General features: G+C 40.3%; 1 protein-coding gene across 1 annotated transcript; it reads left to right on the top strand.

The window, feature by feature from the left end:
- The first annotated feature begins 7,207 nt into the window (after positions 1–7,207).
- Positions 7,208–22,196, top strand: LOC145776395 (uncharacterized). Its single transcript, XM_082587793.1, has 6 exons — positions 7,208–7,349; positions 7,704–7,803; positions 8,442–8,522; positions 20,100–20,152; positions 20,963–21,044; positions 21,408–22,196. Exons 1-6 carry the CDS (start codon positions 7,252–7,254, stop codon positions 21,447–21,449), a joined length of 456 nt encoding a protein of 151 aa, XP_082443919.1. The 5' UTR covers positions 7,208–7,251; the 3' UTR covers positions 21,450–22,196.
- The last annotated feature ends 102 nt before the right edge of the window (positions 22,197–22,298 follow it).

The following is a 22,298-nucleotide window of genomic DNA, read 5'->3' as shown; positions in this document are numbered from 1 at the left end:
GGTGCCATTAGGTCACGCAGTTGAGCATAGTTTCCTACTTGGTTGATTAATCCGAACCAGCTGCGTATGTCTGTGATATTATTCGGGACTGGAAATTCTTGGATGGCGAGCAAGTATTTAGGGAGGGGCTCGACCATTGCTTCTGAGATACGGAATCCAGCGAAATCTACGGTGCGTTGGGCAAATTGAAACTTGTCAGGGTTAAGGACAATGCCCGCCCGTCCCACTAAAGTGAGGAATTTTATGGTTCGCCACCAATGTTCCTCCAGTTGGCTATCATAGAACACTGTGTCGTCGACACAGCGTTCTTTGCGCACAAAATCAGTTAATATGGTATTGAAACGGCGATTGTAGCCATCCCCAGAGGATAGGAATCCTTGCGGTGCCCTAGTGTAGCGCCATCTTCCAAAGGGAGTGATGAAAGTTGTGAGATGCCGATCAGAAGGACGCAGTGGAACACTGTGATAGCCGTTCCATGCGTCAGTCACCGATTTCCAAGTGTTTCCGGGGACACGACGGGACAGCTGGAATGGAGCTTCGGAGGCGAAGGTTTCTCTCTGGCAGAATTTGTTTAAGGGGGACAGGTCGACAGTACGGCGTGGTGAGCCATCATTTTTGCGTGTGATAACCATGCGATGACACCATGTGGTGGGTTCGCCGTGGGGGACTTTTTCAAGGATTCCCAGAGCCTCGTCGCGGAGGAGATCAGCGTGTACTTTTTCTTGCCAATGCAAGGGGATAGACGCTGGTGTATGAACGGCCACTGGTTTCGCGTTGGGGTCAACATGTATTTCTATGGGAGGACCAGCCATACAATGTAGCGCGCGGTGCGGGCACGTGTTGAAAGTGGATGCGGCGTACCTCTGGAGTAGCCAGTTTGCCATCTTGTCATTGTTTTCAGGTGTGCATGGGAACGGAAGCTTGGTTGGGGGAGCTGGAACTGCACCACGTTGAGGGCAAGTGCACGACTCCAGTTGCTTGCTGGGTAATGTGCATCCACCGTTGACAAGTCTGACGACGTTGATTTCTGGTTCGATAAGATTGTGCGCCATTTCTTGCTTGATCTGATGTTCCCCTAGAGTTGGGAACTTCGGGGGTAGGGCACCTAAATGCAATAGTGTGTCATGAGATAAGTATAACTTGTCAACGTCTGGACTGATGTAAATCATGCACCGACGTTCAACATTGCAGCCGTGCGCTGTACCCCGAATGATGGCACGAAATGCTCCTGTAATGGAAATAGTGGAGCGATTTGCAGCTATTAGGTTTGGTGCGGGTACAAGGGTCTCTTGTCCAAAGCCGGATTGCACAAAGTTCTTCAGTGACCATACATTTATTTGGGCACCAGTATCTGCGATTGCTGTTACTTGTGCTATCACGCTAGTGTACCTGCCTTGATGACATGAGTCATCCATAGATATGTCTACCCGAACTGTGGGATGTTCTCGCATGCGGGATGGTGTCCAATGCCCTTTTTGGAATGTGTGGTGAGGACCACGAATTGTTGAGAACATTGGGTCTCGGGCTGCGATGTCAGTTTGTGTTGAGGCAAATGTGCCTATTTGAGGTACAGTAGGTGCTGCACAGAGTGCTCCGACTGATGCATCTTTAGGAGGAGCGCCCCATTTGTTTTTATGACGAGATGACCGAAAGCATTCGAGACAAAGGGAATAAGGCGTAGTGTTCCAACCTCTGGGGCCTTCTCTGTAACGATTGAATAATCTATTGCATTTAGGGCAGTGAGTTTTTTGTGACCAATTGGGAGAAGAAGGTGCTGCCTGGATGTGTCCACGGTCTCTTGGAATAGGGCTTTGGCTTTTCTTGCGCTTGAACGTCGACACTGCCGAAACGTCATGAGATGGTACCGCATTGCGAGCCATTTCTTTAATCTCGACAAGGGCGATGATATCGTTGATGGGAATCGACAATACTTTGTCCATTCCCATCATTTCGCGACGAATCTCACTGTCCGAAATTCCACTGAGTAGTGTGTCGCGGATCATGTGATCTGTATAACTAACTTTCAGCCCGCAGGAACATTTCGTAGTGAACGCACATATATCCGCTTTTCCTCGAGCACGAGCTGCAAAAGCGCGAAATTTTTCGTCGCGCATTTGGTGCATCGCCATAAACTCTGACCGTAACACCCCTGTGGCGACAGGTATAACGGCCAGTTGTCGCATTGCAAGCAAAAGTTCATCTACAGGTTTGCTCACTGTCTCAGCGTCAGCTTGGAGAAGGCTGTCCCCTAGGGCTTGGCCGGTACATTGAAATAACTGGACTGAAGCTGCTTCATCAGAAATGCTGCAACCTTCTTTAAAAGCCTTCCATCTTCTGGTGAACACGCTCCATTCTTCTGGAGAAACTCCAATATCTACAGTAGGTCGATTTAGCTTCGGGCCAAGGTTTACGGGCGCTGGAGCGTTGCGCGTCGTAGCAGCATGACTGTACGTGTGACTTTGCAGCACCACACAAGCAACCGCTTCGGGCACGTCGGCTGTTTCAAAATTACAGTTGGGAAAGGCGCATGTTATCACCACCATTCCACAAATTTCTTTAAATTAACCTTATCCTATTGCGATTCGATCATGAACAAAGACGGTTATTTTTCTTGAATGTATTAACAAAAGAAAAATGATCGAATCGCAATTTCTGCAACAAAATACACAACGTAAGATTGTTAAACTCAACACTAGAACTAGAACAAAAGAAGCTGTTGTTCGCTAGCCTGCCAGAATGAAATGATACGAATAAAACAGAGTACTGCCTCGCGGAGTACACGTGACAAAAGGAGTGCAGAAGTAATCAAGGAAGCATGCTAACTGCAGGCATTTGTGCACCCACCACAACCACTAGCCTACTTGCCTTGAAAGCATTTGTTTTCAGTTCAGTTGCGTAGCCTACTATAAATGACCAAGGTTTTCAATTGCTACAGTTTCGTAATAATGAGCTTGAATGGACGTCTTTCTCTCTCTCTCAACTTGAATGGACATGTCAGAGGATAATAATAATAGCCTATCTGTGAGCATTTTATCGCCACAATTGAGTTTAAATACGAAACGGAGTCATTGTGCAACACTCTTGAAAAATTGAAAAGACGCACCATCAGGGCGAGGCACAGTTTGAGAATCTCTGCTAATCTCCCACCGGTATAGGCCTATTCAATAATATTGTTCACGTGAGCTTTGCGATTAATGGAGATTACCTATTTGCTTGATTTGAGGTTCCAGTTCATTCAGTTTCAAATCACTACGTTTGGTGATTTCTAGTTGATTTCCATTAGCATTCTGTAAATCCGCAATAGCCAATAATACTAAACCCACACTCGACTAAATAACTTAAGATGACTGAAAATTTATTAGTTTTTGCTTGGCTAAAGCATTTGAGCGATGATATTTATTTTCGCATATCTCGGACTGCCTTTGATCTTAAAAGAGTTTTCACGGATTTAGAATATCTTGCTGTAACTCTCACATTCCAGTTTGTAGCCTACTGCTCTTATGCAGTTCAATTTGTTTTTATTTCTGACCATCACAACGAAATAGAATATGCACCAAACCTAGCAGAGGTCAAGAAAAAGGTAGAAGCGATACAACTCCAGACAAATCTAGCGTACTAAAAGTGGCCTAGTCATCCAAGAAGGGTTGACTTTGACTATTAGCCTATTTTCAAATCAGGAAATCTTAAATCAGCTTTTCTACTGTTTGCAAAAAAAAATAGAATACGAAATTTACTTACGAAAAAATTAATAAACAATTAAACGGCCTTAACATTTCTATCAATTAGTTTGATAGATTGAGTTTCGCTTTTAGCAGCATGATCGTTTCTTACTTCACAATTTATATACTAACAACCTGTTTTAGCTGATGCTGCGAGTTCGCTGTGGTAGTAGCGAATTGCACTATAGCCTAGCTTTCGGGACACAGTTCCCTAGTCATGTGCTACCTATGACGATGGTGTTGAAGTCAGTGAGTCGTTGTTTTACTTGGCTCTTTTGTTTTGGCTCTTTTGTTTCTTTTGTTTTGCTTGAGGTTGCTGTCTGTTGAGTTTCTCTGTTATTAGGCGTTATTGCTGTGAAATTTTGTTGAATCAGTTAATTAATAGATTAGGTGACGTAGTTCTTCCCTATCGGCACGATTGTTGATCTTTGGACTCTGCCTACTTATGAAAATGGCCTCTTTGAAGCGCAGTTGTCCGTTGTACTGCGTCGTTTTCTGTGGCAATGGTTGTAAATTCAAAGTCGGCGAGGCACCGTTGTGGACGATCAAAGACCTAAGTTTTTATCTGAGCTAAGGTGTTTTTTTAGGAGGGAGTGGAGTGGGCGGATCGTGATGTCCATGTAGCTTTTTCTGCATATAATCTTGTAAACATAGTTCTTGGTGGTACACATGTCGTCGTTCCGTAGTGGACAGTCTTGTATCCGGAAAGAGATAGGTTTTGTACATAAGCACACCAGACACGTGTACCACCAAGAACTGTATTTACAAGAGCATAATATGCATTGCGTTTGGGTTTGTTTAATTTCCGTCGTTCCGCTTTTTATATCCGCTGTTCCGAAACGGCGGGAAATCAAGTCAACAAACTTATGTTTCTCGGCAGCCGGTTAGTAGGCTACTGTGTTGCCAGATTGGGCTACTTTCCATATGTGATTTGCGACAAAAAATTGAGCTTGGCGACTTGCGACTTTTTGGGCTACTTTTAAATTTAGATTGGCGACAATATAACAAGATTGCGACTTTTTTACATCGGAAATTTCTTACTAAAGTAAATTTCGCTTGCAGTCTACTGACAGTTTATTTGTAGTTTACAAATTTTACAGCGCATTCTCATGTCTCCAAGACGTAGCAAGGGACATGGTTGAGTGAGTTTCTAGACTATTCTAGCGTTACGTTATCTCCGTTCAATGTCTATTGTCTTTACAGTTTACTCTTACTGTAGAAGTCAAAACGCAGAAGTGCTTGAAAAGTAGTGTGCTGAAAAAGTAGTGAGAATCTAATCTGTACCCGATAGAGCCTGATGTGAACGTGCCTTAATGTACCGGTAACTCTGTTGCTATTTAGCAGAGTAATTTGTGCAATTTCACTGGGTTTGTTAAGCTGCAGCCAGTGTTAGAACGCCTCACGGGGGGTCTGGGGGGCAAAGCCCCCCAGAAGTTGGAAAACATAGTTCTCGCGCTCCTGCTATAAATTGGGCTACTTTGGGAGCAAATTTGCTACTTTTTTTTCAAAATCTGGCAACTCTGTTAGTAGCAAGAATTGACGGTAGCCACTTTAACAAGTCGAAATTCTGCCACTGAAATTGATTAGAATGCAACCGCCAACCAATCAGAACGTGTTATAAGAGGCTACCGTCCAATTGTGACCCTTCTAGCACTCATCCAGAGAGTTACTGCTTGTTTTGAACTTTATTTGGCAATTACAGAAGAAAAAGAGCAATAGCAGTGGTGAGAATCGAACACGCGTCAATGAAATGACTACTTTCTAGCCCTAACCCTAACCCCTAAGCCAACCAGCTGACAAAAAATCCATCACTTAATTTGCTTTCTATGATCTTCTTTTCGCCATTTTTTACGTCACTTAAACCGTAGCTTATGATTGGTTGGCGGTTGCATTCTAATCAATTTCAGTGGCAGAATTTCGACTTGTTAAAGTGGCTACCAGAATTGACAGCGATAGACACCGTGTTTCGCCCATGAGGCTGGGCTCGTCAGTATCGCACCACCAATTCTGCCACAAAGGTATTCGACCACCGCTTTACCAGTCAGTTTAACTCTTATCTTTGTGGAAAGAAAAGAGCCAACAAAACCAGCAGGCGCCAGGGCAGAGGACATTGTGAAGAAAGAGGCGTTCTTCCCGGCTATCAGCACAAGGCTGAGCACTCACTAATACAGCGAGCAGTTGCGATTCGCTAACCATAAAGGTGTAGCTTCCACGCTAGCCATTAGACCATCCAATCAACAATATGTTTCTCGGCAGCCGATTTGTAGCAAGAATTGACAGCGGTAGAACTTGATGGAATGATAGAAGTTCTGAACTTGAATTTGGCAAAATGAAGAGACGACTTGTAAACTGTCGTCATACGATCCTGATTTGACCGGGATATTTTCAACTCACTAGCTTAATCTGCCAGACAAATTTTTAATTCAGCAAAGTGTAGACGAAACCTTGTACCGCGGTGAATCTTTGCGTCAGGACAAAAGTGTCCGCCCATTACCCGCCTTAAAAATACACTAAAAATAAAGTTATTTTTCTGTGTTTCAAGGGGGCGATTGCCCCATTTTTTCCCTTAGATTTGCTACTGATCTCAGTGATATAAGTGTGGTAGCCCAGTGCTTTGAACACAAAGAAATCTCAAGATCAGGTGGTGCTGGTTTGACTCTAGGGGTGTGTGCTTGAACAACGCATTTCAGGACTGCTCTCCATTTAGTGGCAACTAGTGGGTGAAATAATTCACACACAACAACCAGAAGAAACGTCGCTCTGCAACCAGGCCTGTGTGGGTGGTTCAATGAACCCTCTGCAACGACGGTACGTTAAGCTGCCAGGAATACCGTAACCTATCGGAGGCTTTGTCAGTTTGAGGATAAACATTTAAACCAACCAGTTTGCACTTCCATGTTGATAAATTCTCTGGTTCCATACAAGTGTGACCAGATTCCATTTATTAATCAAAAATATACCTCTTGCCAACATAGATGAAGAATTTATTTGAAGAAAACAAGTTATGACATTATGAAAGGCAACTTTGTTAAAGTCAGCAGGAAAAAACTGTATGCTCAAGTGCTAAGGAAACCTTTACCTCAAAAATTAATTATTAACTTGGCTGTGGCTATATTTACACTATATAGTGTAATAATAGCCTCAATAGTGTTGCCAGATAAGGAATTCTGCCCTAATTTGAGAAAAGATTAAATCTGTTGAAAACTAAAACTTGCATATAGTTCGAAAAATTTTTTTAGTCCTGGGCAAAGATCAAAACCCTAATCTTATTCCTAACTCTAAACCTTACCTTAACCCTTCCTAACTTTAATCCTAACTCTGGCAACACCTGATTGCAACAATGGCATTAAGTGTGGAAAAATAGCCACTTCCTATTAACTTATGTATAATATGGTAAACATAACCATTGCAATTAATGTTTTTTTACAATTAAATTTGTCAATCTTTATCGACATCAACTCATTGAAAGTGCATTGGTCTGTTTCTAGGAATAAGTTACTTTTATTAATAATACAATCAACACTGGCAAAAAATGTCTGAGCACCATTTAAGAAAACTAATTATTTGCAAAGAGAATATCTTTTCAATGAACTTTGAAGACTTCCAAAAGCTGTTTCCCACTAAGTGGAGGTAGGCCTACTGTGTTAGTAATGGATTTTTATCAGTTGTAGCTATGTCACAGCTTTGAAGGAAAAACATGCTGTTCTCTGCTTTGACAAATTTCAAAGAAACTGTTGCATTTAGTGCGATACTAATTCACAATTGTTAAGATTGTAATTTTTGTATCATACTCTTTTAATAGCTGCTAATGAATTTGAAAGTGATATAAACAAAACACAATTTTTTTAATTTGTCAACTTTTCACCTTGTGACACCATAAATATTGTTTGTGATGACGATTTTAATGATACTCCCCCTCCTTGAATGTATCATGATATTTTGAGCAGTTTTCTTTTTATATAAAAGTTCAAACCTCTATTTCAGATGTCACCAGGAAGTGCAGCACTTGTATGATGCCATACATGACAAGCAGCAGGACTGCATTGGCAGAGTGAAGGAAAACATAGAAGAAGCTTTCGATAAGGTTTAATTCTGTGGTATTTCTTTTTGGATTAGGTGCTAGAAAAAGGTTTACCAAATTTCAATTTTTTTCTTGGTATTTGTATTCAGTTCATGCATGCAACAGCTCTATGTTTGCACAAAACATTGATTGTGTACAGTACGGAAATGCATATTAAATACCTTTTTGTGTTTAAGTTATATTATTCATTGACTCCTCACTTTTAAAGTTTCGCTTTGTCTAGATGTCAAATTCATATTTGATTGATTGTGGGATTCTATACTCAGGTAAAAAAAAATACTTGTTTGCAAGGTTAGTCGTAGCAGTTTTGGATGGAGGCTTTGAACCGCTGACACAATCCTGGTCACAGAGATTGACAAAATGAAAATTCCACTTGTTTTAGTATTGTTCTTCAACTTATTGCAATCACTAGGTGTCGCTGAGCTCTCTGCTCATGAAATGCATTGCTCAAGCGCAAAACTCAAGAATTGAACCAGGGGTCTTTCTGATCTCGTTTCTTCGTTCACAAAGTCTGGCGTTTATTTTGGTCAAATTATTGTGGAAGACTGTCAAAGTTCATCTTTGCCAATATTTATTATAATTTGGTCAAGTTCAGTGAGTTCTCATAGAAATATACCTTACAATAACATAACATGATTTAGGTCGCAGACACCAACGAAGATTGTCTGATTGCTGAATATGTCATTGAAATGATGGAAGAGTTGAAGGGGAACTTGTCAAAGGTTAATAAATGTTATGACATATTAACTAAAAATCACTTTATGGCAAGAGGGCAACTGGGAATCTGCTTTGTATTAAAAGATAATACGCTGTAGCCTACAACAGAAAGTGGACGCCCTAATCTTATTAGCATTGCAGGCTGAGTGCAGTAAAAATCGTTTATTTTTTATCACCTGATGCCTAGTATGTGGTATCAAGTGGCGTGGCAATACATGGCGTACTAAGCAACTGTCATTAACCCATTCATGGCCGGTGTCCTTTTAAAAGGACATCGTTTTGAATGCATCAGTATTGCATCATCTTATTTTGATTGTATCATTTTGGACTTGCTAGTAGTTGTTTAGGGTCTGTTTTGGAAGGTGTTGATAAATATTTGCGAACAACGTACTTTTTCTGAATTTTGTGAAAGTTTGAAAATTGTTGAAAAATGAGAAGAGCCCGATAAAGTGAAGTGAGGAGGAACATGCATGTTTTATTGCCTATTGGTAATAGATATGAATTATGTTTCTTCATAGTTTGACACTCTGTAATATTGTGCTTCCTACTACACTCTAATTTGTGCAAGGTTTTGCTTCTTTTATTTGTTTATTTTGCTTTATATTTATTGTTGCCTTTTAAAAGGACACCGGCCACATGGCCACATTTTTTTGGTTGTTTGTAACACTGTCAAAGAATATTGAACTTCGTGTAAAAGCAGCACATTGTGCCTATGGAAGACTTAACCATCGTGTTTTCAACAACCATGCTATATTTATCCGCACAAAAATTATGGTCCTCCGGGCAGTCGTTCTATCCACTCTTCTCTATGCTTGTGAAACCTGGACATTATACCGCCGTTACATCAAACGTCTTGAAAATTTTCAGCAGAGGAAACGGGGTCAAATGCTAGGCACTCGTTGGGAAGATTGTCTCACCAAAGATGCAATCCTTGATCGCGCTAGGTTGCAGTTCAGAAGCCACCATATTGCAACACTACCTTCGCTGGACAGGACATGTCATGAGAAGAAACAACGAGGAGGGACAACTAGAGACAGGAAACCTCCCCTCCAGAAGACCAAGAATGAGATACAAAGATCAGCTGAAAGTCTCCCTCAACCATGCAAACATTGATCTGGATTCATGGGAAAACCTTGCTAGTGACAGATTACTCTGGAACAAAAGATCTAAGGAAGGCACGGAAATTTTCGAAAAAAAAAGGATACAAAAAGCCCAAGAAAAACGAACACTAGAAAAGTTAAAACTACCACGTCCATCCCTCCATACAATCCTTACCCCCCATACAATGTGACTTTTGCCAACGTCTTTTCCATCATATACTGGCCTCCAAAGCCATATATGACATCCACATCCAAAGCCAAATTCGATTTGATGACAAAACCAATGCTCGGTTACGAGCTGGAGCCGACGACTGTCAGTGGCGTATCGCTATGGTTTGTGCCGCCCGCGACGGACCATGATTTTGCACCCCTGAACGCGCGAAGTAGGAACCAGCAAATAGAATAGGAGCCAAATCCATTTCAAAAAAAATTTTGACTATGCTTTTTCGTTTACGTTTAAAAATATTCTACTGCCACAAGCTTCCGACCGAGGGGGAGACTGCCAACTGGGGGGACACCCCCCCGCTAGCTACGCCGATGGTTACTGTGAATATAATATGTTCATTAGGGTGTTTCATTTGCTCCCTTTATTTGAGTTTTAATTTGTCCCTAAGTTAATTCTGTTCCATTTGGGAAAAAAATAACCTGGAAATAATTTTTAATTTCATGGCCCCCCGTTTACCCCCCCCCCCACCGCGACTCCGAAATTTCTGCCTACTCCAATTGCCATAACTCAAAAACCACTTTAGATAGACATGGGTTGTTGGGTATCAAAGTTATTGCCATACCCCACTTTAATTCAAAAATGCTGTCAAAATAATAATCTGAGCAAAAAAATTTTTTTTTTCATTTTTGCACAACATAAGAAAAGCAGTTGGCATGAATATTGAATAGCCAAACATACGATGTGAACAACCAAACATAAGTGGCAGCAACTGACACAACACCAAAATTAATCACATGACACAATATTATCAAAAACCATCTATGAAGTAATAGGACATCACAATAAGTAATAGCACAGCAGGGGCTCACACAACCTCCATTAAGCAGGCAGCAACGTGGTGTGTTGTGCTTAACGCATTGGTCTTCGCACCAAAGAGTGTTTACATTAATTTCAGCTACTGAAACCACTGCGTTGTTGTTTTCTTGTGCAAGAAAGGTCAAAATGATTGCCTCCATCCAGTAATGGGTAGTTAAAATAAATTCCAGTCATACTAATGTAAGTCACATGTTACGCTGTACTGCTCAGCATAGTTTCCAGAGGGGTGATTAATTAGAGTTCATTGAACTCGGTCATATTTTCCTGGAAAATTCACTGCAAAATCCAATAACCTTCAAAAACCCAGGAGCTTTGCATAAAGCCAGATGGACGGCAAAGCTGATTTACTCCATTAAGATATATCTTTTGGGAAAGTACATTGGAGAACTTCCATTTGGCACTGTTACTACCACTCAACAAACCTCAAAGATAAGAGGCTTTGTCAACTTCGTCACTCATGTCATGTGTATTCTCAGTGGTGCTTGACATGTCCATCGCCCACTGATGCTCCATGGAATGATCTAAAGTTTTACAAGATGCTGTTCACTTACAGCAACATCAATAACTGTATTGCTCTGAAGGCATTAAAGAGACACCTTTGGTACTTGACAGAGAAAATTATTTCTCTTTCTCTATTCAGAGAACACACCCCTGTTGAAGAAACTTGGTTTATTGCTGATCGAATGCTACAATGCATTGATACATACACACTCAGCCATCCCAAAACAGCGACATGGATCTGGGTTTGAAAAACCAAAATTTCCAAAGTGTTGTGGATTTGTTTTTGAAAAACAAATCCACAACACTTTGGGCCATCAACAAGGATTGGTGATTTAGTTGGACAAGATTCATGCTATTTTATCAACTTGTTAAACCTGAACCATAAATTTTTGCACCTGCCTGTTAATAAATGGCATGATAACAGCATCTTAAACGAAAACCTGGTAAATGTCCTAGGAAGCAATGTAATTAATGACTGTGCTGAAAGGTATATAAAATTAAGCTCAGACTTCTTGGGATCTTCTCACAGCGAAGAACATTAGGCCTACCAAGACACCCTGCAAGTGGCAGAAAAACACAGAAAGTGTCAACCATTCCTTCGCAAAAGAAGCACCCACTGTTGATGATGCCCAACTGCCTCTTTGACGATTATATGCATGCATCATCAATCATGATAATATGTCAACCAACTGGCTTGGATACTAATCGTTCTTGCAGTTTTTGAAAAAATGTAACTATTTGCAGGATTATAGATAACTTAAGCCCGTATTCTAAGATCCAACTTGTGTTCAAGCTGAAACTCAAGTTTGACTTGTTTGGTAGGCTATACCATAACCCAAGTCCAACTTGTGTTCCAGCTTGAACTCAAGTTGGGTCTCAGAATACGGGACTTAGGGTCGAATGCACCAACAGTGATTAACTTAAACAATGATTAAAGTTAATCATTGATTAACTAAACAGTGATTAAAGTTAATTCGTTGTTGGTATGCACCAACAAAATTTTGTGCATGATTAGCTAATCAATGATTTAATCAGACTGTTGATGGTTTTTGCTGAGTCATAACTCTAGCAATGAGTTTTGTTTGGGGTTCAGTACAGTTTAGTGGTAGGAAAAGGTACCTACGTCCTACATACATTATTTGTTCATAGCAATGGCAAAAAGCGTTATATTTGCTGATAAATTATTTGGTAGAAACGTAAGCTGGACCGGTATTCATAAATTTGCTCGAAATGATATCTGCTGTAATATGTACTGAGCCAGGTAGCATACTAAGCAGCCCTTTTGTCAGATGCCAATGAAACACCTTTTTAAAGTGCTCCCTGGTTTTAACTACTGAAGTTGGGGTGCCGTAACTTTCACTACGTTGCAGAAGCAGCCTGAAATCAGCTGAATTTAGCAGATGCAGTTAGGCTACAAGGTTGTTCATCAGAATTTTGAAAGTGAATCTTTGAGACAATTCCACTTAGAACAGTGTTTCCTAACCTGGGATGGGAGAGGTGTTATGACAGTCTAATATCAAGAAACCATTTCTCATGCTTTTTAAGAAGTTTTGAAAGGGCATTTCAAGGGTCAGCGACGGTTGTGCAAGGTCGCTTTACAAGTTGCTTTGCTTTTCAAAGCTTTGGGGGCCTGGATTTTTGCTTGGTACCGGGCCCGAAATGTTCTCTCAATGGCCCTGATAGAAACCGTTGCATTTTGAAAGAGGTTTATCTTGTTTTTGACCATTTTGTGCTCGAAAAACTCAGAATGAACTAAATTTAATGTAATTTTTTCAAAATTCTCTGAGGGAGGCCTTCACCTGTTACTGGGGTTGCCTAAGTCAACACACTGGAGGGGGTCCATCTATATGGATTGACTCCTTGCTGTTTAAACTCCTGGCAATGCCACTACAAGACTACAGGGTGCTAAACTGTCCAGACCAGTTTACAGTACGGTACTGCTCAGGCTTTGTTAAAAACAACATGTTTTATTTTACACCCATTGCAACAACATACAGTACACTGCAATTACACATGCAACACAACAGACGACTGGAAGCAGCGAAGGAACCATACAGTTATCGAGCAGACGCTCTCACCAGTCAGGCGGCTAGATGTTAAGGTGGAGGTAATGGAATGCATTTCATCAAGACACAACTGCCAACTAGAAATTTATTTTCATAAACATTGGGCTAATATAAATTTTTCTGAAATGATTTGACTACATTATTTTACTGTTTTGTATTTCAGTGTAGAACAAATATTTCAACATTTTTTCTTGACTGTTAAATTTATATAATTCATTTATAAAATGTCAAAACAACGTTCGCAAAAGTTTTCTCCACACGAAAAAGATCTGTTTCTCACTTGCATTGCAACATATCGCAATATTATTGAATGCAAGAAGACTGATGGAGTGATGGTGTGACTATCCACAACAAAAATGATGCCTGGCGGGAACTCACCAAAGATTTTAATGGTGCCTCAACCTTGACAGTTAAAGAAGAGGGTACGCTTTGAAGGTTGTGGACAAACATGAAGGCCCAAGCAAAACAAGAACGCTTCACCACTGGCGGTGGTCCACCCCAAAAGAGTAATGACACCGAAAAATGAACTGATACAGGCACAAATCGAGCAATGTAAAAAATAACAAATTTGAGCTTTGCTACTCTGTTTAAGTATTTATGTGATAACTAGGGTGATTTTTTGTAACCAAAGTTAATTTTTTATAGTTGTACCAATTAACAAAAGAAATGTATAACCAAAATTTCATGGTTGTGGGGCTCAATGTTTAAGATGTTATAAAGTTACCAAAAGTCACTTTTTGTGTTTTTAGATTACTTTTCATTTGTTAGGTCACTTTATTTTGCATACTTTTTTGCCTAATTCCCCTATTTGTATATCTTTTATTGCTACTGGAGAGATGAATTTACATTTTATGTACAGTAATGCCAAGACTTTTAATATATCTTCTACTATGGTATGGATTTTAGGTATGCACGAGCCCATGCTTGTTTGTATCACGTGTATTACCGAAAACTTGTTAATAAATTTTTGTGATCAAACAAATTGTGTTAACTATATTTAACCAATTGTTTTCCCTGCAACAGCTAAAGTGTTTGTTTTTTCCTGCAACAGCTAACTTGTATAAAGTGTTCGATTGACAGAAACTTCTTCCCAGAGAATGTAAAACATTACATTGTGTAATTTGAATGTGTAATTCTGATTTGAGTACAAATTGAAACTAATTTAGATGCTTTTTTATGTGGAATTGTTGCCATTTCTTTCGCTTTCTTGTTTTTTCGTTGAATAAAGTTACTTTTTGGTGACTTTTTCGCAAAATTGAAGTCATTTTGGTTACAAAAAATCGCCCTAGTGATAACATTTTGTATATGTACAATTGAATGGTTGTAACTTTTCGCTGTTCGTAATTGTTATTCATACAGAACAATTTAGAAATAAACACACCAGGTAGCTGTAGCCATGGTTTCATAACTTCATTAAAACAGACAGAAAAAACTACTACCTTGCCAGCAAATCAACCACTATTTACATTGATTCAACGTCTGTAAACGTTGAATCAATGTAAAAAAATGATTTGCTGGCTGTGTATTTACTCACAGATCCCTCATCAGGTGTACAATGAAAGAAAACAGCAACCGGCTCATTTACTGCACTGGGTGAAAATCAATCAATTACGTTAATTTGACAACCCATGTCCTCATGGTGACAAGATTGGTGTATGAGTTCCAAGACCGGATTACTTTAGAAGTATTGAGTGATAAGTTGCCGTCTCATTGCGTTTCCACCAACTGTGGGCATGGGTTGCTGTTGGCTCTTTATGCTGGAGTTGGCGTGAGATGAAGATTCTTCAAAATTCACCACGGCGAACAGCAAAATTATGCAAACAAGCAGTTGCGACTATAATGGGAAGGGTGTTACCAGTTTAGTTCGGAGAGGAATTCGCAAGCACCGAAACCTTTGCTTCCAAACTTCGCTTTGTGAGGTCTTCAGCATCAAGTTCAGCAGAATCCACTACATTCACTGCATCAACCATGTTGTTATTACTATTTTGTATCTAATTGTACACACTGGTACACATGAATTCTATACATGTAATGAAAATACAAAGTGATAGGTGTGCATGGTCACTGTCAGAGGTGGGCAGTAGCGCGCTACTTTTGTAGTGCGCTACTAGCGGCGCTACTTTTTCGGTAAAAGTAGCGGTAGCGGCGCTACTTTTTAGTTGGAGTAGCGGCTGCAGTAGCGGCGCTATTTTTTTTCCAAAGTAGCGGTAGCGGGAGAGGCGCTACTTTTTTTCAGTCGCACTCGCACTCCCGCTACCCGCTACTTTTTAATTTAAAGTGAAAATAATACTCGTTTTTTTGTTCGTAATAATAAAACTCGTATAGTCTTGCTTCCAACCATCATAATTTGCGCGAAGAAGTTGACCGAGATCAGTGATCTTGTGACCTGTGAGGAATTGCGAGTGAAAGTCCTTGAAGGAGTGAAGAAAGGTTTCAGCAAGTGCTTCAACGACATGAAGTGCGTTATGGCATCATGTCTTCATCCCTCCTTCAAGACGTCGTGGCTACAATTTCTGCACTACGTTTCCACGGATGATGTTGACGCACTGCGAGAAAAAGTCAAGACGGATTTAATTCGACTGTTGCGGGAGACATCAAGCCAGGTTGAAACCGAGAAGAGTGACACCAACACCAGTCACGAATCCGAAGATGAATTTTTTGGTGCGTTGGCGCCATCCCGTGAAACGTCGTTGCAGAAGGAAACAGCAATCGTTGACGCCTTTTTTTCGGACAGGAGCAAGTCCATGAGCTTCTCGAATACCGATTTGAAACGTCTCTTCATTAAGTACAACACCCCCATTCCTTCCAGAGCTGCGGTGGAGAGACTTTTCTCTGTTGGAAAGGATGTGCTCAAGCCAAAGCGGGCAGGACTTAGTGACACCCATTTTGAAATGCTCGTGTTTATGAAAGATGTGTTATTGCTTTGAAATGCTCCTGTTTCTGAAAGACAATGAATTTCCCTTATGTGTTTTCTATAACGACGTTAAAATGACAGTATAAACGATTGATAGCATTCGTTGTAAACGATTAATAGCATTCGTTTACACTGTCATTTTTTCGTCACTAGGGACTTGAACAGTGTTTCCTAGTGTCATTTTAGACAAAAGTAGCGGTAGAAGTAGCGGTAGCGCGCGCTACTTTGGTCCGAGTAGCGGTAGCGGGTAGCGCGCTACTTTTGTAAATTGGTAGCGGGTAGCGGTAGCGCGCGCTATTTTGGTCCAAGTAGCGGTAGCGGGTAGCGCGCTACTTTAAAAGTAGCGGGTGCCCACCTCTGGTCACTGTGATTAGGTAAACATTGATGACAAGCAAAAGGGTTAGGGATAGACAATGTAGTATGAGTATCAAGTATGTACGGTATGTTGTACAACAACTCCTACCATAAAAATAGTTCTATATATATCATGAAATGCCAAAATATGAACAGTCACATATATAAATATATATATGTTCAAACAGCTTGTCAAACAATTTTTAATAGGCCTGGGACAATGTATTTTGGGACATCCCTAGAAAGGGGTCTAAAATAGTATGTATATCTATGTTATACAACAACTCCTACCATAGAAATAGTTCTATATAACATATCATTGAATGCTAAAATATGGACAGCCACATGCATATAATATATCAAATTTAGTTATTACGGTATCATACATACTCCCTAAAACCTCTACAGCCTGTTTCATCCTAAAAGAAGGATCAGCAGAAGGTCCTTATTCGAAAACAGCTTGTTAAACAATTTTTTATAGGCCTGGGACAGTGTATTACAGGTATAAAGCCACACCAAGCCATCAGTATTCAGTAATAGAGCATATGCTACAATCAGGGGGGCCGGTAAGCTACTGCACATATTGCAATAACAATTTCTGCTATTCGCTTTTAGCCTAATTATAATCTTTTATTTTTGCCTCAAAATAATATTCACGGCACAAAATTCTGCAACAGTACCGGTAGTCAGTAGTTTACATCATTATAACAAAGCATGATGCCTTTCTTTGTATACCGGACACTTGTTCATTACTCAATAGTGAGCTGATAGATGAGCATTATCGCTATATCTTATCTTAAAACTTTTAAAAGAATTGGCCTTTCAGCAACAAAAATAACCTTTTTTCATAATCCTGCACCCCCCTGTCGAAAATTGTTCCGGCACCCTTGGCTACAATAGCCAAATTTTGGTAAGCAACCCATAACGTCAGCTCAATCAGTTGCTGTCCATGAAAAGTGAAGAACCTTTACAATTACATTTTGGTCATGCTAATCCTATCACACATCACACCTTCCATACCGTAGTTCAAAAGGTGCAGCCTGATGTTGCAATTACCAAGAACTAATACAATACCAGTACTAGAAACCTTTGCTGGAAAGTTAATCAAGCTTTAAACCTACTCTAGAGCTGTATTAACTCTGTTACTTAACTTCCTAGTTAATCACAGTTTAATCATGGTTTAAATAGCCCTTGGTGTTGGTGCATACCAAAGTCTCACTTAATTGTAGTTTAATTTAAGATTAAGTTAAATACAGTTTAATCACTGTTGGTGCATTCGACCCTTAGTATCCTATCCATGTCCTACTTAATGAGCGTTAGCTGTTGCTGTGTTACTATTCATGATTCATGTCTCACTTGTATTGTCGTCATTGAATTTTTATCCTCCAGGACGGAAAAACATCATTGAAGCACAGCCCATAGTAGGCAATTTTTGCAGCACTCGCTTTGAAGTTGCCTGTAATACACTGTTTCCAGTGACTTACATTAGTATGACTGGAACTTATTTTAACTACCCATTACTGGATGGAGGCAATCATTTTGTCCTTTCTTGCACAAGAAAACAGCAACGCAGTGGTTTCAGTAGCTGAAATTAATGTAAACACTCTTTGGTGCGAAGACCAATGCGCTAAGCACAACACACCACGTTGCTGCCTGCTTAATGGAGGTTGTGTGAGCCCCTGCTGTGCTATTACTTATTGTGATGTCCTATTACTTCATAGATGGTTTTTTATAATATTGTGTCATGTGATTAATTTTGGTGTTGTGTCAGTTGCTGCCACTTATGTTTGGTTGTTCACATCGTATGTTTGGCTATTCAATATTCATGCCAACTGCTTTTCTTATGTTGTGCAAAAATGAAAAAAAAAATTTTTTTGCTCAGATTATTATTTTGACAGCATTTTTGAATTAAAGTGGGGTATGGCAATAACTTTGATACCCAACAACCCATGTCTATCTAAAGTGGTTTTTGAGTTATGGCGATTGGAGTAGGCAGAAATTTCGGAGTCGCGGTGGGGGGGGTAAACGGGGGGCCATGAAATTAAAAATTATTTCCAGGTTATTTTTTTCCCAAATGGAACAGAATTAACTTAGGGACAGATCAAAATTCAAATAAAGGGAGCAAATGAAACACCCTAATGTTCATACAATAACTTTGAAACGTCCTTCAAGAAAGATCTGACAAATTTCTACCGAAACAAACACCTTCTTATGTTAAGGTAGTCCCTAGTTAAGGTATCGCGAGATTTACATTTGACTATGTGGCCGGTGTCCTTTTAAAAGGCAAACAAAAAAATGCATCAAAAAAGCAAAAATGATCAAATTTTTTTAAACTAATTCAAAAGTTATGACAATACAACTTTGTGGCTGAAATATTTCCTAAAAAGAGCAACGGGAACTTGTGGCGGCTTTTAATGGGTTAAGCAACCGGGTTATGCATTTTTTTTTAAACAGCATACACATAGAAGAACAGAAAGTGCAATAGTGAGAGCAATGTGTGGGGTAAAACCGATGAGAGAAAAAAAAAGTGAAGAGCTGATAAATATGCTGGAGATGGGGGGACTATTGAACAGCTTGCATGGGCAAATGGCGTAAATTAAATGGTATAGGCATGTACAAAGGAGGGAAGAAGTTTTCTTTGAAAGGTATTGACTTTAAAAGTAGATGGGAAGAAGAAACGGGGACGTCCAAAAAGATCAGGTGAAGAATGAGGCTGACAAAGTTGGACTAAAGGAAGAAGATGCAATTGACAGAACGAAATGTAGAATAGGAGTGAAGGAAATTTCTGTAAGAAAAGAATCGGCCACCTCCACTAGTGGGGACAAAGGGGGAATTTAGATGATGATTGTCATATTAGTAGTCACATTGGTGGGCCATATTTTTGCTCGGCTGCCCACCCTTGCAGCTCGTTAACACGCAATGTGCACACGAACTAGCAACATGCCTCAGTGGTGTAAACTTTCAAGGGGAAACGTAAGATTCCATGACTCTGTCGTTACCAACTTGTGACCATCGGCACGTTTTTCGCACTTCATCACACCGATAATAAAGCCAACCACGTACATGGGCCGTTTATTTTTCACGGAATGGCCCGATTCAGTGAGTTCCCTATTCGATGAGAGCCCTATTCGGTGAGTTTTTTTTTAAATTATTGCGCGCCGTAGCCTAATTATCATAGGGTTAGGGGATAGGGGTTTGGGTTTTTTGGGGTTTGAGAGTTTTGGGTTTTTTTGGTGGTTTCTGTGTTTTTTTTGGGGGGTTGGGTTTGGGGTTAGGGGTTTTAATTAGGCTACGGTACCCGATAATTTTCAAAAAAAAATTTAAAAAAATCACCGAATAGGGCTCTCACCGAAAAAGGCTCTCACCGAATAGTAGCAGACCCTATTTTTCAAGTACCACATGTCGTCTTCGGGGAGACCAGAAGGAATGTATTGTATCATTACGACATAGGCAGGTGACAAACGTCATGCTAGGCGAAGAGAAGCAAGAAATGGCGTCATGTGGTATTTCACCAGGCCATACGACAATTTAGAGACAAATTGGTCATTTCATTGTCCTCTGGCACAATTTAATTGCAAAGCTGTTGATGTTTCATGCATGTGCAGGATCTGGAGTCTTTGGATGAAGATCTTGAGAAAACGAAAGAAGTTTTCATGCAGTAAGTGGCATATGTTATACGTAGCCTATTCACTACATACGCAGCAACAATTACCATGTCGATGGAAGAGAACTGTGCGCACTCTAAAATGAGAGCTATTCCAAACACTTTCTGCAGTGTCTTTAAAAAGTAACAATTGCGTAGGTTTTAGCTACCATGTTTGTTTTGCAAACGATCGGACTTTGTTCCCTCAACGCTTATCTTCCATACCTTTTCGTATTCATCCACATTCAGTCATCGCTTGCAATTTCTGTGAATACAAGATTGCTGTGTTCGAAAATATGGCGCATAACGAATAACAAGGTAATCCCCTCAGAAAAACTTGCCTCCCAGACGAACGTGATTGCGCGTACTGGTCTTTGTTGTATCAATTCAAGAGGCTTCGTTGCAATACACCGATAGCAGTGTCGTCCCTTCAGATAAGAGGTTGTAAATCTGGTTATTTCCGTTGTATCCATCGTAGATATGCGTTACTATATGCGTTTCACAAAACCAACGGTGCCAGCGCGGCCTGGTGCATTGGTGACATGGTGGAATTTTTATCTTTGGACTGGGAAAGCTTCATTGCAAGCATACTCCTGACAGTTTTGCATACTTGTAGAGGCTTTGGTCACCGAGATTGACACAGATCAGTTGTCGGTTGTTGAATCTATTACCCTGCATCCAATTAATTATTTAAGTGCCAGACGGAAGAAGAGTACCTTAAAACCTTTGTTATGACCCGACAAGGTATCGAACCCATGCCTACCGATTCAAAGGCAAACACTCTAACCATTCACAGAATTATGTTACAACAGAAATATATTTCAGATACACCGAATATTTCAAAAGAAGATCCTTGCAAGTTGTAAAGGCCAACGAATCCCTCCCAAAGATGGACACAGATAAGCAGGTAATGCTGAAACCCACACCGCGCGTTGCCGCTCTCATGTGGTCTACTTTGTCGGCGAGTTTCCCTGATAGATGTTGTCATAGCATTTCGTTAGACATTTAGAGAGAATTTCTCACTTAGAGCACGTGGTCATGACAAATGATGACATCGTTGTATCGATCTTTACGCCCTACTATGAGATCATTATGGATACCACATGCATGCGGAAGAAAGTCGGATCTTCTATCTGCAAGGTTATTCCCACTAAGTTTGTGCTGGGTTTGTTGTCCAAACGCAGTATTTACGCGACAACAGCACAACCATGTTATATTGTTATATTCATTGCTCGGCAGATTATATCTGATCTGTTGCATTTGTCTTCAGGAATTTCAGGCTCATTTGGACGCTCTAGAGCTGGTTGGCTGAAGACCAGCTTGCTCGGTTGTGACGTCATAACGGCCGTAGATGAAACGAAGATGGACCATTGCGTTGGCTTTTAAGAAAATAATTCTTCCCGAGGCCAATAGGAGTTGTCTTGAGCAGAGTACGATATTCGCTGTCAATAATTGTGGTGAGACCGACGGACATCAGTTCGACTCCCTCTGAGGCCACGCAAATTTGTCTTGACACTAAAACATTTATTTTCGGCTTGAGAATTTGCGTACTCGGTCGCGCGCGCTTGTAAATTTTCATTTAGGGATTTTCCATAAAAGACGTCCGCAGTGAAGGAGTGTGCAAATTGCAAACTGTTTATTGACACGTAGTGGTCATTTTGGCATATTCTTCAATGCTTCCGGCATACGGGAATAAAAAGCATGCCGGAAGCACTAATAAAAACAAGACAGAACAAAATGGACGCAGTTCATAAGGGGGTCATTTTTATGAGGACGTCTTTCATGGGCAGCTCCCATTACTAGGTGAAACTAAATACAATTTGGATGAAGATCTTGAGAAAATCCAAATTTATTATGCTTATAGGCGGCCTACTTACGACAGCTAAATCCGTCATTTTTACAGTGATTCAACGTCCGCATCAATTCGAAAATGAAGGATTTTGTTGGTCGTCTGGTGTAGTGTCGCGTGACCATTTTTTTTTAGAAAAGGCCTACTTGTATTTAAAATAAGCCCTGGGTGCAGTTCAACCAAGTCAACTTCACTGTTTGTTACTAGTAGACTCTATCAAAAAACAATGGTCACGCTAAGCCACAGGATTGCCCAACCCCCTGAGTGTGAATTTGTGGCGGCATATTCTGTCATGGAGTGGGATTATTTTTG

Source organism: Aplidium turbinatum, chromosome 8, assembly GCF_918807975.1.
Source record: "Aplidium turbinatum chromosome 8, kaAplTurb1.1, whole genome shotgun sequence".
NCBI lineage: Eukaryota > Metazoa > Chordata > Ascidiacea > Aplousobranchia > Polyclinidae > Aplidium > Aplidium turbinatum.
Note: the sequence above shows the minus strand (reverse complement) of the source record. Positions and strands in the feature narration are given on the sequence as shown.

Coding starts and splice junctions, on each gene's coding strand:
- LOC145776395 (XM_082587793.1), top strand. CDS start 7,252: ATGTCTGAGCACCATTTAAGAAAACTAATTATTTGCAAAGAGAATATC. Junction 7,804..8,441: donor TAGAAGAAGCTTTCGATAAG/GTTTAATTCTGT, acceptor AACATGATTTAG/GTCGCAGACACCAACGAAGA. Junction 20,153..20,962: donor ACGAAAGAAGTTTTCATGCA/GTAAGTGGCATA, acceptor AATATATTTCAG/ATACACCGAATATTTCAAAA.